At 38.7% G+C, this 24,266-nt stretch overlaps 1 protein-coding gene across 2 annotated transcripts in view; it reads right to left on the reverse strand.

The window, feature by feature from the left end:
• Positions 1 to 24,266, reverse strand: part of spns2 (SPNS lysolipid transporter 2, sphingosine-1-phosphate) — an 87,399-nt gene that overhangs the window by 21,921 nt on the left and 41,212 nt on the right. For both annotated transcript variants that reach the window (XM_059351461.1, XM_059351462.1), the window contains exons 3-8: positions 18,734 to 18,870; positions 15,100 to 15,251; positions 9,296 to 9,362; positions 5,373 to 5,512; positions 3,916 to 4,068; positions 2,678 to 2,867 (exon numbers count right to left, since the gene is read on the reverse strand). In XM_059351461.1, coding sequence (XP_059207444.1) covers positions 2,678 to 2,867; positions 3,916 to 4,068; positions 5,373 to 5,512; positions 9,296 to 9,362; positions 15,100 to 15,251; positions 18,734 to 18,870 — 839 coding nt within the window. The remainder of the gene's footprint in view (positions 1 to 2,677; positions 2,868 to 3,915; positions 4,069 to 5,372; positions 5,513 to 9,295; positions 9,363 to 15,099; positions 15,252 to 18,733; positions 18,871 to 24,266) is intronic.

Genomic DNA, 24,266 nt, shown 5'->3' on the forward strand with positions numbered 1-24,266 from the left:
GTTATTGAGTTGTTTATTTACATTATCTTGGATTAGATATTTGGATTTTATTCACCAGCTACCTTGATTTTAAGTGCACATGGTCTGTTTGTTTTGGAGAGGAGGAGACCTCTGCAGATAATTCAGCTGCAGGTAAAACCTCCTGTGTGATGAACACTGCAGGAAGCTTACTGCAGGTGCTACAGGCTGCAGCTGGACCATATTTAAACTTCATCTTTTGCATGGGCAAATTATGAGACAATGGGCCTCTTGGACAGCCATGCAAAACGCACCACAATCTCATCTACATAGGCGCAAGACACAGACTTTTTGTGTTGTTACACATCTTTCTGTGTTTTTTTTTATTTGTGTCACTTGGTGATTGTTTTGGTCTTTTTGCAGTTATTTTTTGTCTGTTTGTTGTTTTACCCATTTTTGCAGTCTCTATATTGTTGCTTTTTGTGTCCTTGTAGCTGTTTTGCATCTTTTTTTGGTTGTTCTTTGTGGTCCTTCTGTGTATTTGTAGATTTATGTTTCTTTGGAGTCATTTTTCATGGCCAGTATGTGTCTCTTTGAGTGACATTTTTTAGTTAAAAGCCAGATGGGCCCCGGAAAAAAACTTTGTGCCCCTGGGCCTGTGCCTGGTAGGCTCTTCAATAATACAATCTGTCTAACCTATTTTTATTATTTTGATTGAGAGATACCAAGCAACAGAAAATGAGATATTTTGCATTTAAAGTGATGTTACAGTTAAACTACTATATAACACAAACTGTTGAATATTTTCATACTTCGGTATAACACAGTTAATAGTATTAACCCTCCAGATCTCTACCCTTTGTGACCTATATAAAGATAGAAAGATAGAAATCTGGTGTCACTTGAGTGCATCGGCCGAAGCCCTTTCTGTCACACAGCATGTGTCTTTAATTGAGTTGGACAGATCTGTAATCATGTAATTAATATGGACACATCAAGTCTAATTGTCTGAGTCACGCTTCTGTCAAACACCTAATAAATGTGCGCCTTTGACCTCATGGGAGTTCATTCATTCATTAAATCAAAATCACCACTTATGCAAGTAATTATTTATCATTAAATAACTACTTTGTTTAGCAGCTGTTGAAAACGACTATATGGATCATGGAGCATTTAATTAATAAAGTAATTATTTAATATGTTAATGCTTTGTTGATTAAAATTGTGTATTATCTCAGCTTTATAAAAGCAGTCCAACCCTGTGGCTCATCATCCTGAACATACAGACACATACACAGTAAAAAAAAACAGGTCAAACATCAGTGAAGGTCACATGATTGGGATATGGATAAGGCTGTTGTTATGTTCCTTTACACGCATGGGAAATATTTTTCTATCTCTTCAAGCTTTCCAAGTTGTTGAGAGTCAGTTCCTATTCCTTTGTTTCTGATAAGAGTGAGAAATTTGTGCTCGGTGAGTCCAGCAGCCCAGAGAGCATTGTTTCAGGGCAGTGATTGTTAAGTTGCACCCTTTTCCTGCTTTACAAGGAAATTAGACGCACAGGCACTCTGGGCATTTGCTTGAGACTCTTAACTTTGTGTCCAGACGAGGTATGAGCCTCAGCCACCTGCAGCAGCTCCTCAGGCAATCTCATTCTAACCTGCAATTAAGACTATTCATTATGAGGAGCGACACCCACTCGCTGCCTCTGGGTCTCAAAGCGAGTGGCGCCAGGCAAGGTGTCCCTTTACTGCTTTATTCCTGATTCAAACATTAACCCCACCCGGTGCATTTACTAAGCCTCGTCTTGTTAGATCGGTTACCAGACTTTCTCTTTTAATTCTCAGCCCCCGAGGCTAATCCATAATTAACATGCTAATCGCTCTTTGTGAGAGGGACACTTTTCACTGAGGACCTGTTGATTCTTGGAAAAGCAGAAAAGAGAACTAATGAGACGCAGTTACAGGATGTAACATGTCCCATTGCTGATCATCGAGCTCCACTGGCTACCTGTTGCAGCATCTAGACCTGTCATGATAACAAATTCTTTAGGACGATAAATTTTCCTAGAAACTATCATGATAAACGATAGCATCGTTGTATCGATGTTGTTTTAGTTTTATAATGATATTAGAGAATAATAAGTACATCCTTTTCCATAGCAATTAATTTTTAAATCTCGAGAACATTAAACATTGGAAATTAAATGTGGAAAAGAAATATTAAAATATTCTAGATAAATAAAACATAAATAAATAAACTACAACCAAAACAAATAAAATAGACTTTCAGGCTCTGTTAACAAAAAATGCACTGAGATAAATGTTTTTAAATTATATTATTTTATATTACAAATAACATGTAAACAACTGGAATTGCTGCTTGGGAAATATAGGGTTTCTTTGCCAATTCATACTGCCTGTCAAACATTTGCACAATACTTTGTACAAAATCTTTTTACATTGGAGGTCAATAAAGTTAATATTATTATATTATTATCATACTGATTGGTCAGATGTCATGGTGTCACCGTCTGTGACGTAGCCTGATCTTTGCTGATTAGCTGGAAGAAATCCATGTGGTTCTACGACCAAACAGAGAGACATGGAGACCTCATTTTGATATCCACTGAAGTTACCAAATATAGTTCTTCGCCCGATAAAAGGATAAAAGCGTCTGCTAAATGACTAAATATAAATATAAATGAAGTTGCTCTTACATAAGCTCCTACGATGCTCTTCTTGGCCACCACGAAGATGAGGCAGATGAAGATGGCTGAGCCCAGCATGCTGACGGCACACACCAGCGGGTCGGCTCGCTCCGTCTTTTGGCGGCACAGGCGTGTGGTGGCCGCCCCGATGACCACGCCCAACAGACCCGTCACACAGGTGATCGCCCCGAAGATAAGGCTACGGGACAGGAGAGACAAGATCCTAAATATACATCAGACAATGCATGTGTATGTGTATATATCAGGGTTCATACACTTTAGCAGTGGTCAAATTCAAGCATTTTTCAAGGACTTTCAAGTCAATTTCCAAGCTTTTCCAGTATCTTACACCTGTTGTAAATTGCATGTTTTAGATGAGTACTTACATACTAAAAGGGGGAGATTTCCCTTAACCATACCATCAGCAATGGTATTACACTTTTAGGAGGAACGGTCTTCATTTCAGATAGGCCACTCATTATTTTTACATTGAACATGTGATTATCTATAGTCTATAGATGGATATAGTCAGATTGCAAGAGAAATACAGTAAGAATTTCAAGCATTTACAAGCACTTTATCCAAAGTGTGTGTGTGTGTGTGTATGTATGTATATATGTATATATATATATATATATATATATATATATGCACTGTTCATTTAATTTATTTAGGTATATGAAATTTAATTTTACTCTTTATCTGTCTTTATTTCATTTAATCAATTCATAATTCATTCTTATTAACGACATCCACCCTGTTATTGTCTTGTGTATTTGAATAATTTCTAATTTTACTTCGATACGACAGCTAGGGGCGACTGTGACTGAGACTCCTTTTTCTGCTCCCTTTTCTTTTATTGCTGCCTTTCTTACTTTTTTTTTGGGAGTGAGGTCAGTCGTGAGGTACTTGAAGTCATTTTGGTTTGGATGGTGGTTTATTTCTCTATCTGTTGCGATATCTTTGTGAATATAGAGAGCATTTAAAGCACTTAGCACTTAAGCACTTAAAAAAAAATGAGTAAATCTATATATATATATATAAAAAATACATCAGACAAGTTTTAATCAGGATATTGAAATATTTTCAATATAAACAGATGAACTGGATTGAACTGCGACAGTTCACGGCAGTTCAGTCCAGTTCTTCCAACTTATACCTCAAAGGATGCTGGTATCTTCATCTTTTACAAGGTTTCACATTACAGCAGTGACTTCAAGGCCTGTGTTTAATCATTAACCTCTCACCTGTCTGTGCTGCTGCAGATCTCCTTTGTACAGGCCTCTGCAGTCTTCTGCACCACCTGGGCTCTGGCCAGGTACAGAGGGATCCACATACCAAACGCTCCTGTGGCAAAAGACACTGACGAAGACGCCAGGGAGGAGAACACGTAGCTCCGACTGGCAAAAGAAACACACACACACACACACACACACATGATCACACAGATGATTATCGTGGCTTACAAAAGGCAAACACAAACAAGCTACTGTTTTCTATCACATAATCTCAAACATCTGTCTTGCTCTGCCTCTTTAAAACCCATCTGATAACAACTGCAAACAGATAATAAAGGAACAGGAGTCAGGGAGTTTGGACAGGATTAGCATTATCTCAGGAGAAAATGAGAAGCGGCTCTGTGCTAAATGGTAGTAAACTGAAATGACGTGCAGGTGACATTTTTATGTAGGGGACAAAAATAACAGCATTTAACACTTTCCATTGGTTGTGAATGTGGAAGACTGTCTCGCTAACAGCCACACTCCTAAAATAGTCCCCATAAACCTGCTGTATCACATATAGAGTTTTCAACATTTCTTAAAGAAATGTAGCTCACAGGGCATATAATAACAAGGGCTTACAGTGTCAGGGAGGCAGAGAGCTGCTGAGTGGATGACACTGCTTCACTGTGTTGAGGTTTCCATTCCTCTAATGGCTACTATAGAATAACCACCAGTGTGAGTTTTTATTTAGGGTTCTAGGATAATTATCTAGTTATCTGCCAGTTATTTTCCCAACTAATTGGTATATATAAAACATCTCAAGACAGTCTAAAACACAAAGATATTCAGCTTCCTATAATGTTAACACAGGAAACAAAGCAACTTCTCACATTTGAGAGGCTAAAAGTAATAAATGTAATGTAAAATGTAATAAATCTCATGGGAAGGCGTGTCATGCCTATGCATTTCAGGGTTTTCGTGTGTCATTTAACGGGGAGTTCTCATTCTCAACAAACAAACAAAACTACTGAGTTAGATTTTTTTCAGAGGTAACCAATAATTATAATAATGATGGTTTAAGTTAAAAACGAATGTTTGTTGTGTGTCAGGTATTTGTTTGACCCATCCATCACGGACTTTGTCACTTTTTATACTATGTCACATGACTTGTGGAGCACTTGCTCTGAGTGTATAGTGACAACATGTAAAATGGCTTTAAAAATGGTTATTCATACACAACTTGGTGATTCTAGGCTGTAAAAACTGACTGATAATTAATAACAAATGATCGTTAGATAGTTAGTTAATTTGACCTTGATTGACTAACTGATTAATGGACTTAATGCCTGTTGTTCAACAAGTGTAAACTAAATTGTTAGCCTGCATGGCTCTTAGTGACCTGCTGGGGAAAACTGGATCATTTTTGGGGCCCAGTCTCCCCAGACCCTGCTGTATTCTCTGAAACTGAGGGGATGTCTCACTTTCTGGCGAGTGCCTTCATGTCACAGAGCCAGGAGGTTCGGGTCTTGATGCGTCCCATCTGGTCCGCGCTGCCTCTCTTTGGCTCGGGCACGAAGAGAAGGATCAGGGTTCCTGCAGTGATGCCCAAAACTGGGGACACCTATCGGGACAAGAAAGATCTATGAAGGTTCACATCATAGTAACACATCGCATTTTGATACAATCTTCACGGTGCAGGTGGTTTGTAGGAGGATACACTGGAGATGCAGGACAAAGAGCAGTGTGTTTACAATCTGAATGGACGACCACTGTGTTTGCCGATGCGCTTGACATCCTATACAAGCTGAGAACATTCCCTCTGCTTACTCTGCTGGCACTGTGTGTTTATGGGAGTGTGTATGGGAGGCCTGCTTATGTGTATAAGCATACACGACTCTAAAGGAGCTTTTGGGCTTTGAGCGCTGCTTTGTGAGCTCTGCACCAAGGTAAAAACCTCATAAGTGCCCATCTGCTATTATGTTCACTATCATCTTTTATGGGTTATGAGATAGCATGTTTGTGCACGTGTGTGTCTGTGTGTGTGTGTGTGTGGGAGACAAAGACAAAAGGCAGGATGCAGTGTGTGGGAGAGGATTTGTTCGACTAATACAAATTGCTCACAAAAGCAAAACCAATTTCATCTGTCAGGGGAAATTCATCATTTTATATTTTGTAGCTTATAAAAGCCATTTATATGCACAAGTACTGTGGCACTTTGAAATGTGTGTGTGGATGTGTATGTGTGTGTGTGTTCTCAATTCTTTTATTGAGGGAGTAATTTTAAGTCTGATGTGGCTCATAACGTGGCTGATAATGTGGCTCAACACAGTGGTTATGGTCTCAAAGGTGTGAGGATTACACCAACACTGATTATTTCCTTTCCTATATTGTGTCTTCCCTCCAGTCTTCCGCTCGTGCAGGCAACTTAATTGGCTCGACATCAGAATCTAATAATGTGCAGGAGGCAACTTAATGAAAGATTTCACCTTAAAGAAAATAAACATTTGCTTTGTTTTGCACAAGCTTTGCACTCAAGTGGCCCATCGATATTCAACATGACACCAGGAGTCTGTGCCCTTTGACCTTAACTCCCACAGGCCCCATTAGAAACTTCCGGTTGGCAATCAAACAGATTAGCTACTGCCCTCTCCTGCTCCTTATTTCAATGCATCTCCCCCCTGTTCCTCCTTATCGGGCCCTTTTCGCTAAACAAGGAAGGTAGCTGGAACGCGTTGGGCAAAAACAAACGGAAGCGCCGCAGTGTTTTTTTCCTTAAAAGCAGGATACTGGTGCACAGAATCCGTTTCATGTCTGGGTATTTGTTTTCCTCTGCATGCCATGGTGGTGATTAATTGGCTTTGAGATTGTTTTATTGGAATGTCATTGTGGCTGCTGTGGAACAAACTACCCCGCTCTTTGTGTGTGCTTTTTTTTTTTTAATGCTCCACAAAGACAAGAAGAAATGCACGTCCTGTTTCCTCAAACCCAGCGAGCTGTCACATCCAGGAATCTCTTCCACACCACGACATGCTGGGAGAATGTTTAATGTCTTCCTTTAAAATGTCAGCCGCTTCGTCAGAAAGCATCAGGTCATAATTTGTTTTAAGGATTTTTTTAAAAGCTGACCCTGAAGTCAGAGGCTCCTGGGGAGTCCTGTTAGACCTTTCATTGGTGCTCTTCATTACTGCTGGTATGCCTTATAGAGCTGTTGACTTCTAAACGTTTTGTCTCAAGTACTCATTGGAGTCCCAGTAAAAAAAGTGCTATGACAACAGTGATTTATGCTCCTGATTTAACACCTGCGTCTGCTTCTTGGTGTGCCGCTGCTAAAAAAAAACAAAAAACAGTCCAGTCAGGAATTTTTTTTGTTGAAGCAAAATGTTATCAAGGTGGGACATCTCAGCAAATTTCTCTTGAGAGCTGAAATCAGGCTTTAATTAAAAGGGATCCAGCTTAATGCACTTGGAGCACCTTTAGGGCATTTTGCGAGCCAGTACGTAGAAACAATTGTGCCTGTGTGGGAGGTCAAACTATTCCTCACAGAGGCTCACTGCCTTCTCTGAAAAACATTTTCATTTCTTATTTTCTCTCATAGTTTGACTTCTTCTAAAGATCAACTTCTCCTCAAATGCTTATCAGGGCAGCAAATTCCCTTTTCTGCACTTTACATTGTTCTCCTTTGTTTAAAAATAAATGTCTTATTATTATAATTACAATTATTATGATGATGATTATTATTATGACTATAATTATCATCTATTTCATGTGTCATTTTCTTCTTTTTGTATATTTTATGTGTAGCTTTTAAGTATTATTTATTGTTTTGTTCTTTTAAGTCTTATTTATTGTTTTTAATGGGGTTTTTTTGTTTAAAAAATATATATATTTATTCTATTTTTCCTATTCTAATCTATTCTTCTAATGTGCATTAGTCTTACATTGTCTATATTTGTTGATTTTGGCCTTTTATCTGATTTTTTCTTGTTCTTTGTTATTATTATTGACTTGTAAGTTCTTGGTGAAGCACTTCAAACGTATAAAATGTGCTATACAAATAAAGTTTGATTGATTAAAAAGGTTCAAATTGGTGCAGAAAAATTCCCCAGAATGCAGGAAATGAAGTGTTTGAAATGTCTTGGGGGAGGACCTGCAGCCTCCCTGCTTTAAGCTGTTGGTTATTGTTCTGCTGCAGTTCCTGTACTTTCTGTTGTGACGGAATGACACATTTGGGTGGCCAGTCACAATCCACAGCACCGCGAGCATTCCTGAAAGTCCCTTGGAACATACATTTAGTCAAAATATACCTCCAGCAAACTCTCTAAAGCGTGCAGTTAACAGAACATTAAGTTCCTGCACGGAAAAAGACTCTGCACAGGTTGAGGAAGCCCTGACACCTTGTTATTAAACTGACAAGGTGAGGTGAGGCCGACATTGATCCTGCTTCACTGGAGACGACCTCCGTGGGTAAAGCGTAATGAAACATAAATGTGTTTACAGCCACTGAGAGAGAAAAAGCTAACATCAGCCTTGATCTCTAATAAAAAAAAACATTTTTTTTGCTGCAGCCATCGGATCAGAACTGAACCACTTCGACACTCGGCCTTTTAGCTTTTTAAACACATATTAGAAGATGTTGAGTGAGTTTGATGTTGAGGTTTTTTTTCAGAAGGGTTCTGCAGAAGCTGGAGGCTGAGCTGATGTGGCTGTATGTGAGAGTTTTCCGCCTTTAGCCCTCTCTGTTCTGTCACTTCTCTACAATGTCAGGACTTGGACCGCCTGTTCAGCCACGTGTGTCCCCCCGGTGCTTCTGCCACCACCGACCCCCCTGACCCCAGATCCAAGACAGGCCTCGTCACCGAGTCCTGCAGGAGGGGCTCTTCATCTGTCTCTGTGAGCAGGTTTTTTTTTTTATATATATATTTTTTATTGGAAATTAGCATTCATAAGCATCAGTACAAGACATAACTTATTCCACAGCTGTTTTCCACATTTTTGTTTTTTAAAGGGTACATTAGCACAAAGAACCACAAAAAAGACAACCCACAAAACAAAAATAAAAATAAATACAAAACAAAACAAAACAAAAAACATAGTATTATAATAATATATAGGGAGGCAAAAAAGCAGAAAAACAGAAACATTAACAATTATACTAATAATACCAATACATAAATAAAAAAAATAAATAAATAAAAAAAGATTTTAAAAAAAACCCTTAATAAAATAAATGAAAATTGGACACATCAAATCGATTCAGTTGGGGTCCAGAGAGGTGAGGGTACTCACATATGTGATGACAGGCTGCCATCTTTTATAAAAATTGGCTGCTGAGCCTCTCAAGGAATATTACATTTTTTCTAAAGACAGAAAAGACATTAATTGTGTGTGTTTGTGGTGCCCTTACCCTCAGTGCCCAGTGCCAGTCTCCTGCAGCCACCTTGGCGCTGGAGCCCAGGATGTAACCCAAACCACTGCAGAGAGACAGAAAAGACACAACACATTATATATATATATATATGTGACTCTATATCTATCTGTTATATATAAAGTTTATGAGTCAGTGTCCTGGGTCCTTACGCCTACACCACACACATCCTGTTTGTCTGCTGCGTCGAGTGTTTGGGTACTTGACATGGAGAGCTTATGACAGTGTAACTGATCAAAGCACCGGTAGCAACTCGGCTAGTCGGTCTATTTGTGGAAGTGTGATTTGTGCACATAGTCACAAAATGCAGGTGCAAAGTTACCGCCCACATGCCAACAGAGCGCAGCACTAACTGGGTTGTCTGAAGGCCGAGGGCTGTGTGTTGTCACGGTGTAATTGAATTTCACTGCATTTTACTTGAGTTGAAGAGTGTTTTGTGTGTCACGAAGGGAAATAACAGTGGAATGCTTTGAGGGAAATGTTGCTACATCAGATCAGATCAGATAAAGGGGCACTTGTGCTGCGATAAGCCTTTGCTGCTAGATAGCATCAACATCCAGAGGACAAAGAGGATTCAAAGAGTAAACTGAAGGAATGAGCGGCACATGACTGATAGCTCAACATATCGGCTTTATCTGCAACACAGTAATTCGGTAAATAAAGAGCTGATTAACCTTTGATATCTGTTAGTGACCGCCTTGACCGGAACTAGAGCTGAGAGGATGATATGAACCATCAAATGCTTTATATAAAACAGGCAGACTGGTTTGAATGTGTTGTGAATCATATGCTATGGTCTTCATTTTTTTTTGCCATGGCTGATTTTAAATGACAGCGCCTTCATCAAATCACCAAATGAGGAGATATCTTTTGAAAAAACATAATTAATGTGGGTAAAATGCTTAAGATGTCCTTAGAGGCACAATACTTTACTAAGACCTGCTTTGTTTTATGTTTCCATTTCATTTTTTTGCTTACTCCTACAGTTTTTAGGCTTTGTAGCAACCAATAATGTGATAAATTTCTGAAAATGTAATAGAATTTGCAAATCGATAGTGTAATAAAAGCCAATAATGTAATAACTTTGATTTCTACTTTGGTATGAGTTTACTGTGACCCAGACATTTTGGCAGCTCAACCACTCAGAGGACAGTTTAGACTGTCCTTTCCTTATTTACCCGACTGTCTCCAATCTGCCATTAAAAACTCGTATAATTAGTACACTGAATTAGCTTCATTCATGTGGTTTGCTCTGCAACAATGAACTCAAGTGACATGTTATGTTGTACATATAATTCTAATGTTTGCTGCAGCACATTTCCTCTTTACTTAGTGTTTCCTTGTGTGTGATTGATCATGCAGAAGCTGGAAAACAGCTCGGTCTCATACTGTTAAGCACCGTATAGACCAAATGTGCTAAAATATTAAGGTCAACTTTCTTCTTAATTTCACTAGATTTGAAAGCCCTTTTTGAATGCAAACATTTCATATGATCAGGTGAAGGAGACACTCAATTCAATAAGAATCACTGACTCAGATGAAAAAGAACATTTCATGGAGATTGAACTGACTGTTTGGCCTCATAACCGGCTTCTTCTGGAGCTTTTGTCATCTTCTGATGGAGTCTAATCTCAGATCCACTCTGGTCTAATGGATCATTCTTGCACAATGACTAACCAGCATGTGTTTGGGTGTGTTTATTTCCAACTGATAAGGATTTCAGTTCAATGTAATGTAATGTATCCATTTGTTGAACATTTCAAATTCCACACAATGAAGAAGAATGAATAAAGAAATCAGCTTTAATGTGTTTTTACAAAGCTAACATGACACTAACAGTATTATAAATGATTTATACTTGCACACTTTGCAATTCTGAGAGAAGAAGCATCCTTTTTTTAATGATTACATTCTGCATTGAAATGATTACATCATCAGTTTTGGAAAGGTATTACATTATTGGTAAAACTATTATTTCAATATCAATCAGGGCATTTTAATTACATTATTGGTCATTACATTATTGAGTTTTATTACATTTTCTATCAATTTAAGTGCAAAATCTATCATATTTCCAGGGTGTTTTTGCTTTTTTGGGTGCTACAAGCATCTTCACTGCTGTCCACCCCCACTTGAGTAACTTAGGGGTAATATCTGATAAATCATTGTTGTTTGACACCAATGTTAAGCAGCTGTCTAATTCCTGCTTTTTCCACTTGAGAAATATCAGCAAACTGAGATCAGTAATTTCAAATACTGAACTTGAGAACCTGAATCGACCTGTATAACGCACTTTTCTCCTCAGTCAGTATGTCTGCTATAACCCATTAAGGCCTAAAACGCCTGGAAAAAATGCCTGTAAAACCTCTGGGCGATTTTAAAATAACCCCCTAAAACCTGAAGTTTTTCTGGAAATTCAACAGAAGTGTCAACGCCTACTAAATACTAGATTTTTCAGCCTCTGTAGCAGATAAAAATAAAATTCAAAAAGTATTTGAAAGCTTATACCTGTGGCTTTCATGAGAAGTTGAGTTAATTTGTCCAAACCTTCAATAAAGTATTTTAAAAAATCAACGTGTTGCATTGCGACACTCCCACATGTATTCTGATGCATTTCATTGGCCAAGAGGCCGGAAATAGGTTGAAAGAACTACAAATACTACAAAACGACGTATCCGCTTTCCCGGCTATAATGATAGAATAATGCAACAGCGCCCCCGGTTTTAATGGTAGAAATGCAGTAATGCTTTCCGGGCTTAAATGGGTTAAACTGTCTTCAGTCAATCCAAAATGCTGCCACAAGGCTACTCACTAAGACAAATAGACAACTCACATCACCCCCATACTCAAATCTCTTCACTGGCTCCCTGTTGCATACAGGATCCAGGGGGGGTTCTGTGAAAAGCACTTCATGAATAAAATGTACTTTCTTTCTTGCTTACTTGCTTACTTACTTGCCAATTGCTAGAATATGCCAGTAAAAGTCCATGTAACTTCCTGATAGAACCTGTCTGCCTGCATGTGCACAGCCTCTGGCCAGGACGGACTATTTTCCATTAGAATAGCAGATTAGAGCAATAGATTGATGATCGAATGGAGCCAATGAGTTTACAGTGGGTTGTTATCAGCACTGGCTGCACAAGGTCCAAAACATGTTTTACTGGTTTTACACACACATCTATGGACTCAGGGCAAAGGGGGAAACAGTCTACGCTTGTGCTTTCCATGATTAGTTCTCCAAAAATAACAGCACAGTATAAACAGGCTCAGACAGCATATGATATTTCCAGTGAGTGACTAACAGCTAATCTTATCAGAGTCCACCCAGAGAGTGTTTGGAAAGTTCAACACCAACAATAAAACTTGAGCATGAAAAAATATGCTTGCTTCAAACGCCGGCGTCGCACAGAAACCTGTCTCTGCGGTCAAGTTTAAATTATGGGGGAAAAAAGGGAGAGCAGGGGAATCCATTTCCTGTGAATCCGGTCTAATTCCTGAGGTCATTTCCTGGAAACGGTCATAACAACCTCAGTTAAGACAAACAAGTGGGAGACTGGATAGGATGTTTGACTGCACTTTACTGAGGCCCACTCTTTCACCTTCTATTGTCTGTGTTGCCGGGCAGTTTACCGTGACCCAAACATTTTGGCAGCTCATAACACAACCACTCAGAGGACAGTTTAGACTGTCCTTTCCTTATTTACCCGACTGTCTCCAATCTGCCATTAAAAACTCGTATAATTAGTACACTGAATTAGCTTCATCACTGTTGTTTGCCCTGCAACAATAAACTCAAGTGACATGTTATGTTGTACATATAATTCTAATGTTTGCTGCAGCACATTTCATCTTTACTTAGTGTTTCCTTGTGTGTAATTGTTCATGCAGAAGCTGGAAAACAGCTCGGGCTCATGCTGTTAAGCACCGTATATACGATAAACCTCAAGTGGCTCCTGCACCGCATCCACCGGTACATCCATCTTTTATTACATGGCTTTGTTTGTTTTCTCCCCGTGGCCCTTTTTCTGATTGAATGAAGTGAAAAGGCTGGAGAATTGAGCTTAATAATACCTCCTACTCTCACACCCCCACGCCACATCCCCAGAAAGCCTCCCGCTCTCCTTTAAGCTTCACACAGTCAATTGTAAGTTGTGCTTTTCTTTCTGCAGAGGGCCTGAGCTCTTTGTGTGTCTGCGTCTGAAGAAAAAAAAACCGAGAGCGAGATAGGAGCGAGCCTGGATCCCCTCTCTATGTGAGGATATTTTAAATTATCCATTCTAATTCTCCTGGTTCTTTTGCACCTTTGGATTTAACCCGTGAAGAACCGGCCGGATTGGATGCAATGTTAAACAGATTTAAAGGGGACATATTGTGCTTATTCCCAGGTTCATACATGAGTTTCTGCTTAAAACATGTTGACATATTTTAAGGTTCAAAAACGTTTTGGTACTGCCCATTGGCTGCTGCACCTCTATTCACTCTCTGTTAGAAATACTGCATTTTAGAACCTGTCTCTTTAAGCCCCCCTCCCCAAAAAAGCCCAGTCTTCTCTGACTGTCGCATCTACGCTCTCACCATCTCTACTGTCCAACACTGCAGCCAGAGGAATGGCTGTAACAGGGTCAATCTGCACTTTCTACAGTGAAAAATCACCAATATCTGCTTCTAAACCAAAAGCTACAGAATCAAACATGTTCCAGTAGGAGTGTGATCCGAAATTGGGGAGAAATGAACAACACAGGCAGACCAATTAACCCTGATGTAGCGACACTATCTACTGTGAAAAATCAGCTCCTCCACCAAAATCTATAAAATTAAACATGTTCCAGCAGGTAAGTTTTCCAAAACTGGGAAAAAATTAACAGCATAGGCAACCCAATTAACCCTGATGTTTACATGTAGCTACATGAAGCAGTTTATATAATTTAAACATGACAGTAACGTGTCTGGAGAACATGGCCATACATAGAAATCCATCACAAGTAGAAAAAAAGCAGTTGGAAACAGATAGTTCAGAATGGTTGAAAATGTATTAGGGATGGGAAAAATTAATCGATGATCAATAAATGGTCGTAAAGAGTTTGGTTGATCACATGGGATTTCTAATCGATCTGTATTTTTTAATTTTAATTTTACCTATGACTGTCTATCAGTATCACTGAGCACCAATGAGCTGAGAATTAAGTTGGATAAAGCTACAGTTTGCAAACTGAAAGTAGTATTCATTTGAGCAAAAATAGCTTACTGTATCAAACCTTGCTAGCATGAATTACTAGCATTAATTTTATCAAAAACTTATTTAAACACAAAACACATTTAAATATGCCAGATTACTGTGAAAACTAACCTCATGCCTCTTCGGGGGCTAAAACATAAAACACTGAACTCCTTGACGTTATCTTTACTGTTAAATCTCATTTAGGTTAGTTTAACAATTATGTAGCAGGATCAAGTCTCTTTTCGTCCTTTCAAAATAAAAGCGTCTGTTATCAAAACAAGCATTTGCATAGTACTGTATATATATCTTTTTTTTTTGCCCATGTATGCATGCCGCGATTAATCTATTAATTGATCGTTAACGTTATAGATAATCGAGTTGGCAGGTTTCTTCCAAACGCCCATCCCTAGTGTATGTATGACAGAAAATAAGGAAAAGCATATAGGAGATCCCCTTTGAGCTTTAGTTTCATAAATGTCAGTATGAACACCCCCCCAGAATAGAACATCTGTCTTGTTGTTTCGTGGTGTCTGCTTCAAGGGTACACCATGTGTCCTGCTCTTACCTTCCCAGTGGGATGGCCAGGTAGAAGACAGACAGCATCATGGTGCGGCTGTTATTAGTGAACAGGTCTCCTATGATGGTGGGAGAGATGGAGGAGTAGCTGGATTCTCCGATACCCACAAGTCCCCTGGAGAGAACAAACAGCCAGTAGTACTGCAGAGAGAGAAAAAGAAAAAGAAACAGGAGTTTTGTTATCAGAGCACAATGTCAACCAGACGGACATATTTCTTTTTCTCACCAAGACACAGAAATGCCTTTCTCTACCTTTAGCACCAATTTCTATTCTATATCTATTTCTATTCGATTTCTAAATTATAGTAACTATTCACCACTTACTGTATATGTCCTAAAACAGGTTGAGAGGTCACATGTCTTTTCTGATCTACCAGATAATCACAGGCTCATTTAAATGTCGAAATTTTGTTGCACTCCAAAAAGTTGGAGGAGGTCATCTTGATAAAACAAGCAAATTTTTGATTAATGAAATTGTGAAGTAGTGTCACGTCAGCATTTTAATGTGCTTAATCCAATTCAGCTAGATTGAATTACCACGGCGTATTATCTTACCATGAGATGTAATAAAGTGATAAATGAAAAGATGAATACTTTACAAAGGCTTTAATAGGAGCGTGCACGCTGGCGGGGGCACCTGTGTGTAGGCAGCTGGATTGTTAACTGTTTCCATGGCAACTACTACTTGCTGGATACAGACTCTCGTGTCTGCTTGTGAAACTACAAAGAAATCAGGGTTCCCCCCACACACTGAATCCTGCAAATATTGGCCACTAATGTGCGTACTGTCCTTTAATCCCAGGACTAAAATTAGCTGTGTGAAGAATTTGTGTAATTTGTTAATATTGAAGTGAAATTTCATTGTTTCAGTGACACTGGGAGTGTTTTACTCCTTGTTAGCTTGTCTCATAGTCACATTATAGTCCTGTTTTTCTATTTCCAACCCAAACATATGCAGGTTTTGGGTCAGAATGATGTCAGAGTGTGATAAGGTTACACCCTGTAGGGTTTGTCAGCAGTGAAAAGAGATTAATGAAGGTGCTGTAGGTGTTAGAGGCAGAGCTGAGACCGTGATCCCTGCTGACCTGCGTTCTCAGCTAACATTACAGGCTTCATGCTGGTGGATGTCACATCGTGTCACGGGGTCATGCACACAGCCATCAAACACGCTCTGGAGGCAATACCACACACACATACCTCAGTTTAAGATGACACTTGAGGGACGTGTTAAAAAAAACTCTCTCCGCTGTGGTATTCGCCCATATTATTTTCAATTATATGTGTTTACAGTTGCCTGAAACTGTGTCTTTCTTTTGTGCTATACGAGCAGTTGATGATTGATCACAGCTGAGCTCTCTGTGCCGCATAGCTTTGTCACATTGTTTCCAGCGATTTACTGTCTGTCTATTTTCTTCTTTTAATGGCCCGCCGTTTAGTGGGAGCATGATGGTAGTCCTTTTTGTTTGTGTGGTCACCAGACTATCATCGCCACTTGGAACAGAAATGTTAGCAGCGGTGAGAAAAACAAAAAGCAGCGATGCCAGGGAAGCACCACAAAAATGAGGCTGTAAAAGTAGATTGATTATGATAAGATCAAAGAGAATAAAGGAGGTTTAGGAAAATCTTCTCTTTTCAACTGTTTTGAACTTATTTTAAAAGACTAAGATTATACAGTGTATGTGAAGCTGTACCATAATATATATATATATATTTTACATTGTGGTAGAAAAAAAGTTTGGCTCGATAGCTTATTTCCTCCCTTCATGACATCTGTAATAAATCTCCCATTTAAATTTTATTTATACCTACACATAAATTCTCCTCTAGCAGTTCAGTGTCACTATAGTATTGTTTCTATATATTATATATGCCTATATGCTCAGTAGTTCTCAGTGTGTTGTAGAAATGCATTATGTCTTATTTATTTTGAATTTATCAAATTTTCCTTAATTACTTATTTAAATGCATAAATTAATATAATATATATTTAATTTTTATTTATTTATCTAATTTTTTGCATTTATTTATCTCATTTTTTGCATTTATTTTATTTGTTTTTCAGTTAAATTATATCTAAAGTTCAAGAAAATCGACAAAACCTTTTTTTTGGTTAAAACAATGCATGATGTTTCCAAAGTCATGTATGTGAAGCTGTATCAACAAAAATGACAACCTATTTTACATTGTGGTAATTTCCTCCCTTCATGACATCTGTAGTAAATCTCCCATTTAAATTGTATCTATGTCCACACATAAACTCTTCTGTAGCAGTTCAGTGTCATTATCCATGTCTGACACTATTTATAACTACAAGATGAAAAACGAGTGATTTTCCCATGATGAATTTATAAAAAGAGTTTCACATTCCAAACGCTCTACGAGTGATGATTTTATGACGATAATCTGTTGTGCTCATGCAGAAAAAAGTGTGCAATTTAATTTTATAGGAGTTGGAAATTTTGGTGACATAAGATCTGAACTCCATATCTGCTGCGAATCCTTCCAGAAATGCCCCAGAGTGTCTTAAATGCGTAATGATAGGACTCAGTCGTAAGTGGTCGTTAACATTTCATTACGCGTCATGTCTTTCATCTCTCATGGCGACAGCGCTGTGAAGCTATTACATAAGAGCCATCCACTCTTGTGTCATTTGATTGGCACCCTCAGGAACAAGACTTGAGGGTAAAGTTAAACTTTGGGGCAAAAGACTGCAGGTGCTGAGGATCAGCCCCGATCTGCTCATCGGCAATCAGCGACCTTTGTGGCATTTGTCGGAGGGGAAGAGGCCTTTGATTTCAGTTTCGCCATGAGCAGCATGAATGTATTTCCTGCTTAGTCAAATAGCTGCCACCGTGTCTCCGAGCAGGCGAGTCTATAGGGGATTTGAGTCAAAGGACGCCCTCCTGAGACATCTCTGAGCTGTCATTCCCTTCCACAGCTCTGGGCTGAAGAGCTTCGGCAGTGAACAGGCTTACTCGCCCTGCGGGACGCCATGCACGCGTCTCACATGCTGCATAAATTCACCGAACGTAGCTTTTAATGCCACATGGCCCTGCCACTGGAGCGACTTCAGATTGTTACATTTTTATTACGACTGTCCATCAAGACTGTATAATGGGGTCCGTCTACACACCCACACACACATATACATGTACAGAGCCTTTTACTGTAATGTGGTGGCTACTCTCAGCGGGACGCCCCTCTCCCACATCACCGGCCCCAAGAATAATGTTATTGTTTAATGCATCCAACGCCGCCCAGCACACAGGGGCTTTTAGAGATATCAAATCTAAATCCACTTGTCAGGGGGCAGTGAAACAACAGAGTCTTATCTTCTGAAGCATTGTAATTGAGACAAGGCTGAGGAATGGGCCTTCATTAGTTGATTGGCTGGTAGCCAGAGAGAGAGAGAGAGAGAGAGAGAGAGAGAGAGAGACATAAAGAACGTCTACAAAAGCAAAGCGGGTGTCTGACTTAACGAGCGTTTCATTTTTTTTCACTAGTCTTAACATCAAGCATATCCAGATCATAACGGAATAATTAGCTCGTCAGGGTTGGGCCGCTTCACAGGGACGGCTGCCTAATAGAATAACACTGGAGCTCTTGTGCTGTCGGTGTCGTACCTCTTTACTGATGAAGGAGCTCAGCAAAGTGATGGTGGACCAGAAGAAAATGCCACAGCTCAGGATGACCTTTCTGTTGAAGCGGTCGCCCAGGTAACCAAAGATGGGAGCTGCCACCATGAAGCTGCAGATGAAGACTGTGGAAGGAGACAGAAGGAGAGAAAATGTTACTTTGGATGTAGTGACAGGAAATGACTGTTACCGGTGTAAAATATGTGTTTTTTCTGTCTTGGTCAAGTGGAAACATCCAGGTCTGAAAAGTGAAGCCAATGCAGAAGTGCCTTAAACCTGCATTCTTTCTAATGGCCAGCAGGGCGCGACTCCACTGGCTGCAGAAAGAAGTTAAATTTCTAGTTTTTTAGAAAATGACCCTACTTCGCACTTGATTTATCATCTATAGCACACATTTTCCTGATGAGCCTCAATTGCTAGTTTTAAGTCATTTTCAAAACAGTTTGATGTTCTTTTGTATGTTATGGTCCCATTTAGAGTGAAACAGACGATAAAGCAGGGTTTAGGATGGGACTACCTTGTGATTGATCAATCAGCATAAAGGCATAGGAAAGGCTCAGCATGACACTGTGTATATGTTATAATGATAACAACAAAATATAGCTCATAAGAGTTTAATTAAGAACTGATATCTAGACATTGTCAATGGTTTTCTTGATAATGATTTTGGTTATTATCAAGAAAACCAGTGAAAATGTCTAGATATCAGCTCTTAAATTAAACTCTTATGAGCTATTTTGTTGTTATCATTATATTTGTCCAAACAAATGTACCTTTAGTTGTACCAGGCATTAAAATGAACAAGAAAATGAAAACAAGGGTGGTCTAATAATTTGTTCCATGACTGTATATAGCCATTAACTCCTCTACAGCTTCACCATCTTATTTAAATATGGCCACTTTTGGTTCCAAACAACCAAAATCCCAAATTTAACACATCAAAGAAACCGATGGGTGACATCACAGTGATTACTTCCACTTTTTATACACAACCTGTGGTCTTAGTATGGCATGATCTTGACTATTTTCAGTATCCTGTGTTTCTCCATTGTACTTTGTTGTAAAAATAACTGAAATTCCAACTGCACTGAGACAAATATTTCAGCCTTAAGGTCCACTTATTAAGTCAAGACCTGTCCAGATTGACTGTGTGATAGCACTCAGCCAGAGACAGTGAAGGGCTGCCAGAGGACACCTCCATTCAACTCCAACCAATTAGGATTCCATTATACTTCACCTACACTTACTACACGAAAGTTGGCAAAAGATTATTAAATACAGCAGTGGGAAAGGTGACGGGGGTTGTAAAGGATTCAATTTGTGAAAGGAAAGGGGAGGAGAAAGAGTTGTATAAATGTAGTGACTACAGTTTGGAAAATGGCCAAATACAGTAGCTCTAAAAAGAGATAAAGTGGGAGAAAAGAGGGCAAGACTGAGATTGGGTTTAATGTTGATCAAATAGGTGCTGGAGGGAAAAAAAACATGCCACTGGTTAAATTAAACTGACTAGATACAAGGAGATTAATGGCATTAGATCACACATAGCACCAGAGGACTGTGGTGGCCCCGTGGACATAAATAATTCTCCCATCTTAATTTCTTACAACCAAACTTATGTCCCAGTGAAAGGAACACAAGTGCTTTAAAGTGTGTCCCCCTAATTGCCCCACTGCTGACTGGACAGCTATAAGCCTCGTTCGCAGGGCTTTTAGTCAATATTTATGAGGAGGACCAACCCAAACAGACCTGAATATTTAATGCTCTCAAACCGTGTTTTGCGTCTTTGCGGAGGGGAAAGGGCAGAGATGTTACTCTTGACAGCAGCAAGGGGAGCCGGGGAGGCAGGCTGGAGTGTTTTGACACATCATCAGCATAAACATACAGAAGAGGAAGGGAGGAGAGGAGATGAGAGAGCAAAGAGAGGAGGGAGGTGTTATATAAGACACAGGCATCACAGTCCCACAGCTGCTGAGGCCAACCAACAGGAGAGGGGACAATAATCAGATTATAGCATAACTGTAGTTTTGAACATGTGATATTAGGCTATGATAGGAAAAGAGAAAAAAAGCTGTCCTTGTTTAACCTTTTTTTTAGTGAGAAGAGTTACCCAGAAATAGTGTAAATGCAGTTATTTGACTCTGTTGCAGGTATTTAAGCTGGTTACTGTACCAGCTTCAATAATAACCAATCACTGCTTGTTTACTCACTAAGGCTTACTTTCTTTGTTGTGTGGTTTTGATATTGATGCTGTAAGGCTGTATTATATTTCCATTTTCATCAGAAAAAAAAGAAAATGGCCTTATATTGAAACAAAAATGGGTAGAACTTACATAAGCAGCAGCAGCAACATGCACATAAACCATCAAAAAGCATATGGTTCAGGATAATTTCAGATCAAGAGCACTCCTGTGAGTATACTCATTTTTTATAAAACTGCAAACAACAGACAATCTGCACTGTAATCTGTTGCTTAAGGAAATACAGAGCAATCACTCAATAAATTCTAGCACATTTTTTTGCAACCTGAGGATTAAAAACCTAATTTTGATCAACCTTGCATAGATATTTTTTTTTTGCATTAGAGAAGAATAACCTCTTTGGGATATGTCTTAAGATTTATATTAACATTAAAATTATATAATTTAAAATATAATATCAAAATATTACAAGTAATACCATATATACCCATACTGGTAAAATACACATATTCTGCAGTGTGACCTCACTGCATAATTTTGAAGAAAAAAAAAAGAAGAATCTCATTTCAGAAAGTGAAATGTAATCTAAAATCTAATTTAAATCTAATTGAAATTATTATTAATGAATGAATCCGTTACAGTTTGGGTTTTCACAGGTGCTGCTGGAATTACTTTATCTGCTCATTACGGATAATGCGTCTCTCTCCCTCTCAGTCTCACTGTCTCACTGTCTCACTGTCTCCGTCTCTGTGTTTCCCTCCTTCTCTCTCTTTCTGCAGCCTCCATCGTGAGCATTTATGTGGCTAAGTGCTGCAGGTCTGTTGTGTAATGCTAAATGACACTGATGACTGCTTAGTGCAGGTCCGGCTCTCTAAAGAGCTTTGCAAGCTCCCCCTGCAGCCACGGGGAAACCACACACACACACACACACACACACACACACACACACACACACACACACACACATGCACACACACATGCACAGAGCAGGGTGTTCTGCAGTGCAAACTGGAGATAAGATGAGGGAGAGGTCCACAATCAGCCACCAGCAGCTGGTTCCATGTGTGTTTCTAAAGGCCAGGGGCCATCACTCTCACTGTTTAGCAGCTTGTCAAAAAACACATCTTCACATCATTAACTGGCCTATTTGAAGTCATTAGCGGAACCGCACAAACCATGTCTCTCTGTGTCCTACTTTATATAATTTTGTGATTTCTTGATAAGCCACGCCCCTTTTTTGAGGTCCATTATCACCTCTTAGCAGTGTCAGCACATGGGAATGAAGTCAGGTCCTGACTGTCTGCTCACACTTATTAAGTATTAACCTCGCTGCTGTCTGATGTTTATATTGCTTTAATATCCTGCTTGATAGGTGTGAGTTAAGCTGCAGGAGAGAAGAAGAAAGAAACACCTCCCGTCTGTTAAACCATTCTTAGTTTGAATATTGTCGACTGAGTGGCCCAAAGGGCACGCACGTCAGATAAACCTTATGCCAGGAAGCTGCTTTGAACTGACAGAAGAATGAGATGATGAATTGCTGTCACAAATAGATGCTTTCTTTATTTGATGAGAAGAATAGAGGAATGTTGTCGTGCATTTGAAAGCAGGTACACCCTTCCACGGAATCAGCACGCCTTGCTGCATTTTTTCTCCCATGAAATTCTTTTCTAATCAGAGTCAGCACCAACAACCCCGCTGAGCTCCAAGTCGTCTCGTCCTCTTTGACCTAATTTATACATCTACAAGAGAATAAAAGCTTTGAAATAGGTCACATTCAGAATCGCTATAAGACATACTGCAGACTGTTGATAAAACATGTTATTGTTTAAGGATTACAGATTGATATAGAATCACAGAGGAGACGCTGGTGTTTTCACTTGATAAAGATCAATAAGGAGTTTTCATGGTGCCATTTTGATGCCATTAAGCCAATCTTAGACTGTATAATAAGGTGCCTTGTCCAATTTTAATTTCAATTAGGAATTTAGGGTCCAATGATTATGAAAAGATAATCGAGATAAATTCATTATCGTTCCGCATTCAGTTTCACCATGATCCCTGAGGGCCCTTTAGTTTACACTTTCTCCCATTTTCTGACTGGAATATGTTATATTAGGAGGATAGTTACATACAAAATGTTGTATATAAATTTAGTTGTTTTCAGTAGGTTGTCGCAGTGCACAACAACATATTTAATCTAATTTATTTTGTCTTATTTGTTTTTATTCATTATATATGACTATATGTTTAGGAGTTTCGAGTAAGTTGTACGAATGTTACAACATTGTTGATCTTATTTACATTGAATTCATTTGTTTTTCCTGAATTACTTATATATTTTTTATTTAATTGTATGTACCTATATACTTTATATATTTTATTTTTATTTATTTATATATTATATTTATTTTATTTTTTATTCATTTTTCAGTTTTATCATGTTTAAGTTCTAGAAAATTGAAAGACAAACTTTTTTAAAGGTTCAGTAATGCTTCTAAAGTCAATGAGTCAATAAGTCAATAATTGTGTTATACCAAAATAATCGTGATTATGGTTTTTGCCAGCAGGCCTACTGTATATAATAGCAGATTGTGTCAATACAGAATGACATAAGATTAATTTGCACTATATAAAACAGTGCTGTTACTGAGACAAGTTGCACACTGATATCACATAACCTTTTTCGGCTCATGTACTCCCAGGAAATGCCCTGTCACTATAAAGACTGTCTGAAAAATGATCACACTCTTCTCCTGTCAGTCTTCGGTGAAAACTGTAAACCTACAAAAGCCCAAATGAAGAAATCTGTCAAGCTTGGAAACAAATATCTCCTCCTCTAAGTCCAACTTATTTTGAGGGATCTGGAATGTCTTTAAAAAGAAAAATACAGCTCAAAAACGTGTCCGTGACACTACAGTTATATATCAAGTTATTTATAGGATTTATATTTAAAAGTTTGAATCGAATGTAATGAACGCAGCACGATTTTCAGATCTAGTGGAACATATGGTTGGCTTCATTAGTAAAAATGGACTCAGTGACAAGAAAATAAATGTGTTCGGTCTATTTCAAGACATTGTAGGGAGGAAAAACAAACCATGCCTAACAATAAGTCTGCACAGATGCCAGGTCACACCCAAAGCTCTCAGCACAGACAATGACAACTGACAAACTTATTATGAAAAGTTTAATTATTCATAATTCAATCTGGAGAGGAAGCATCTAATTTTGCGGTCAGAAGCACCTTAAATGTCTAGAAATAGAATGAAAACAAAGGTTTGATTGGCATACAGAAACTGCTCTTGAATATGATACACGCGGTT

The sequence above is a fragment of the Centropristis striata genome, chromosome 15 (genome assembly GCF_030273125.1).
Source record: "Centropristis striata isolate RG_2023a ecotype Rhode Island chromosome 15, C.striata_1.0, whole genome shotgun sequence".
Lineage (NCBI taxonomy): Eukaryota > Metazoa > Chordata > Actinopteri > Perciformes > Serranidae > Centropristis > Centropristis striata.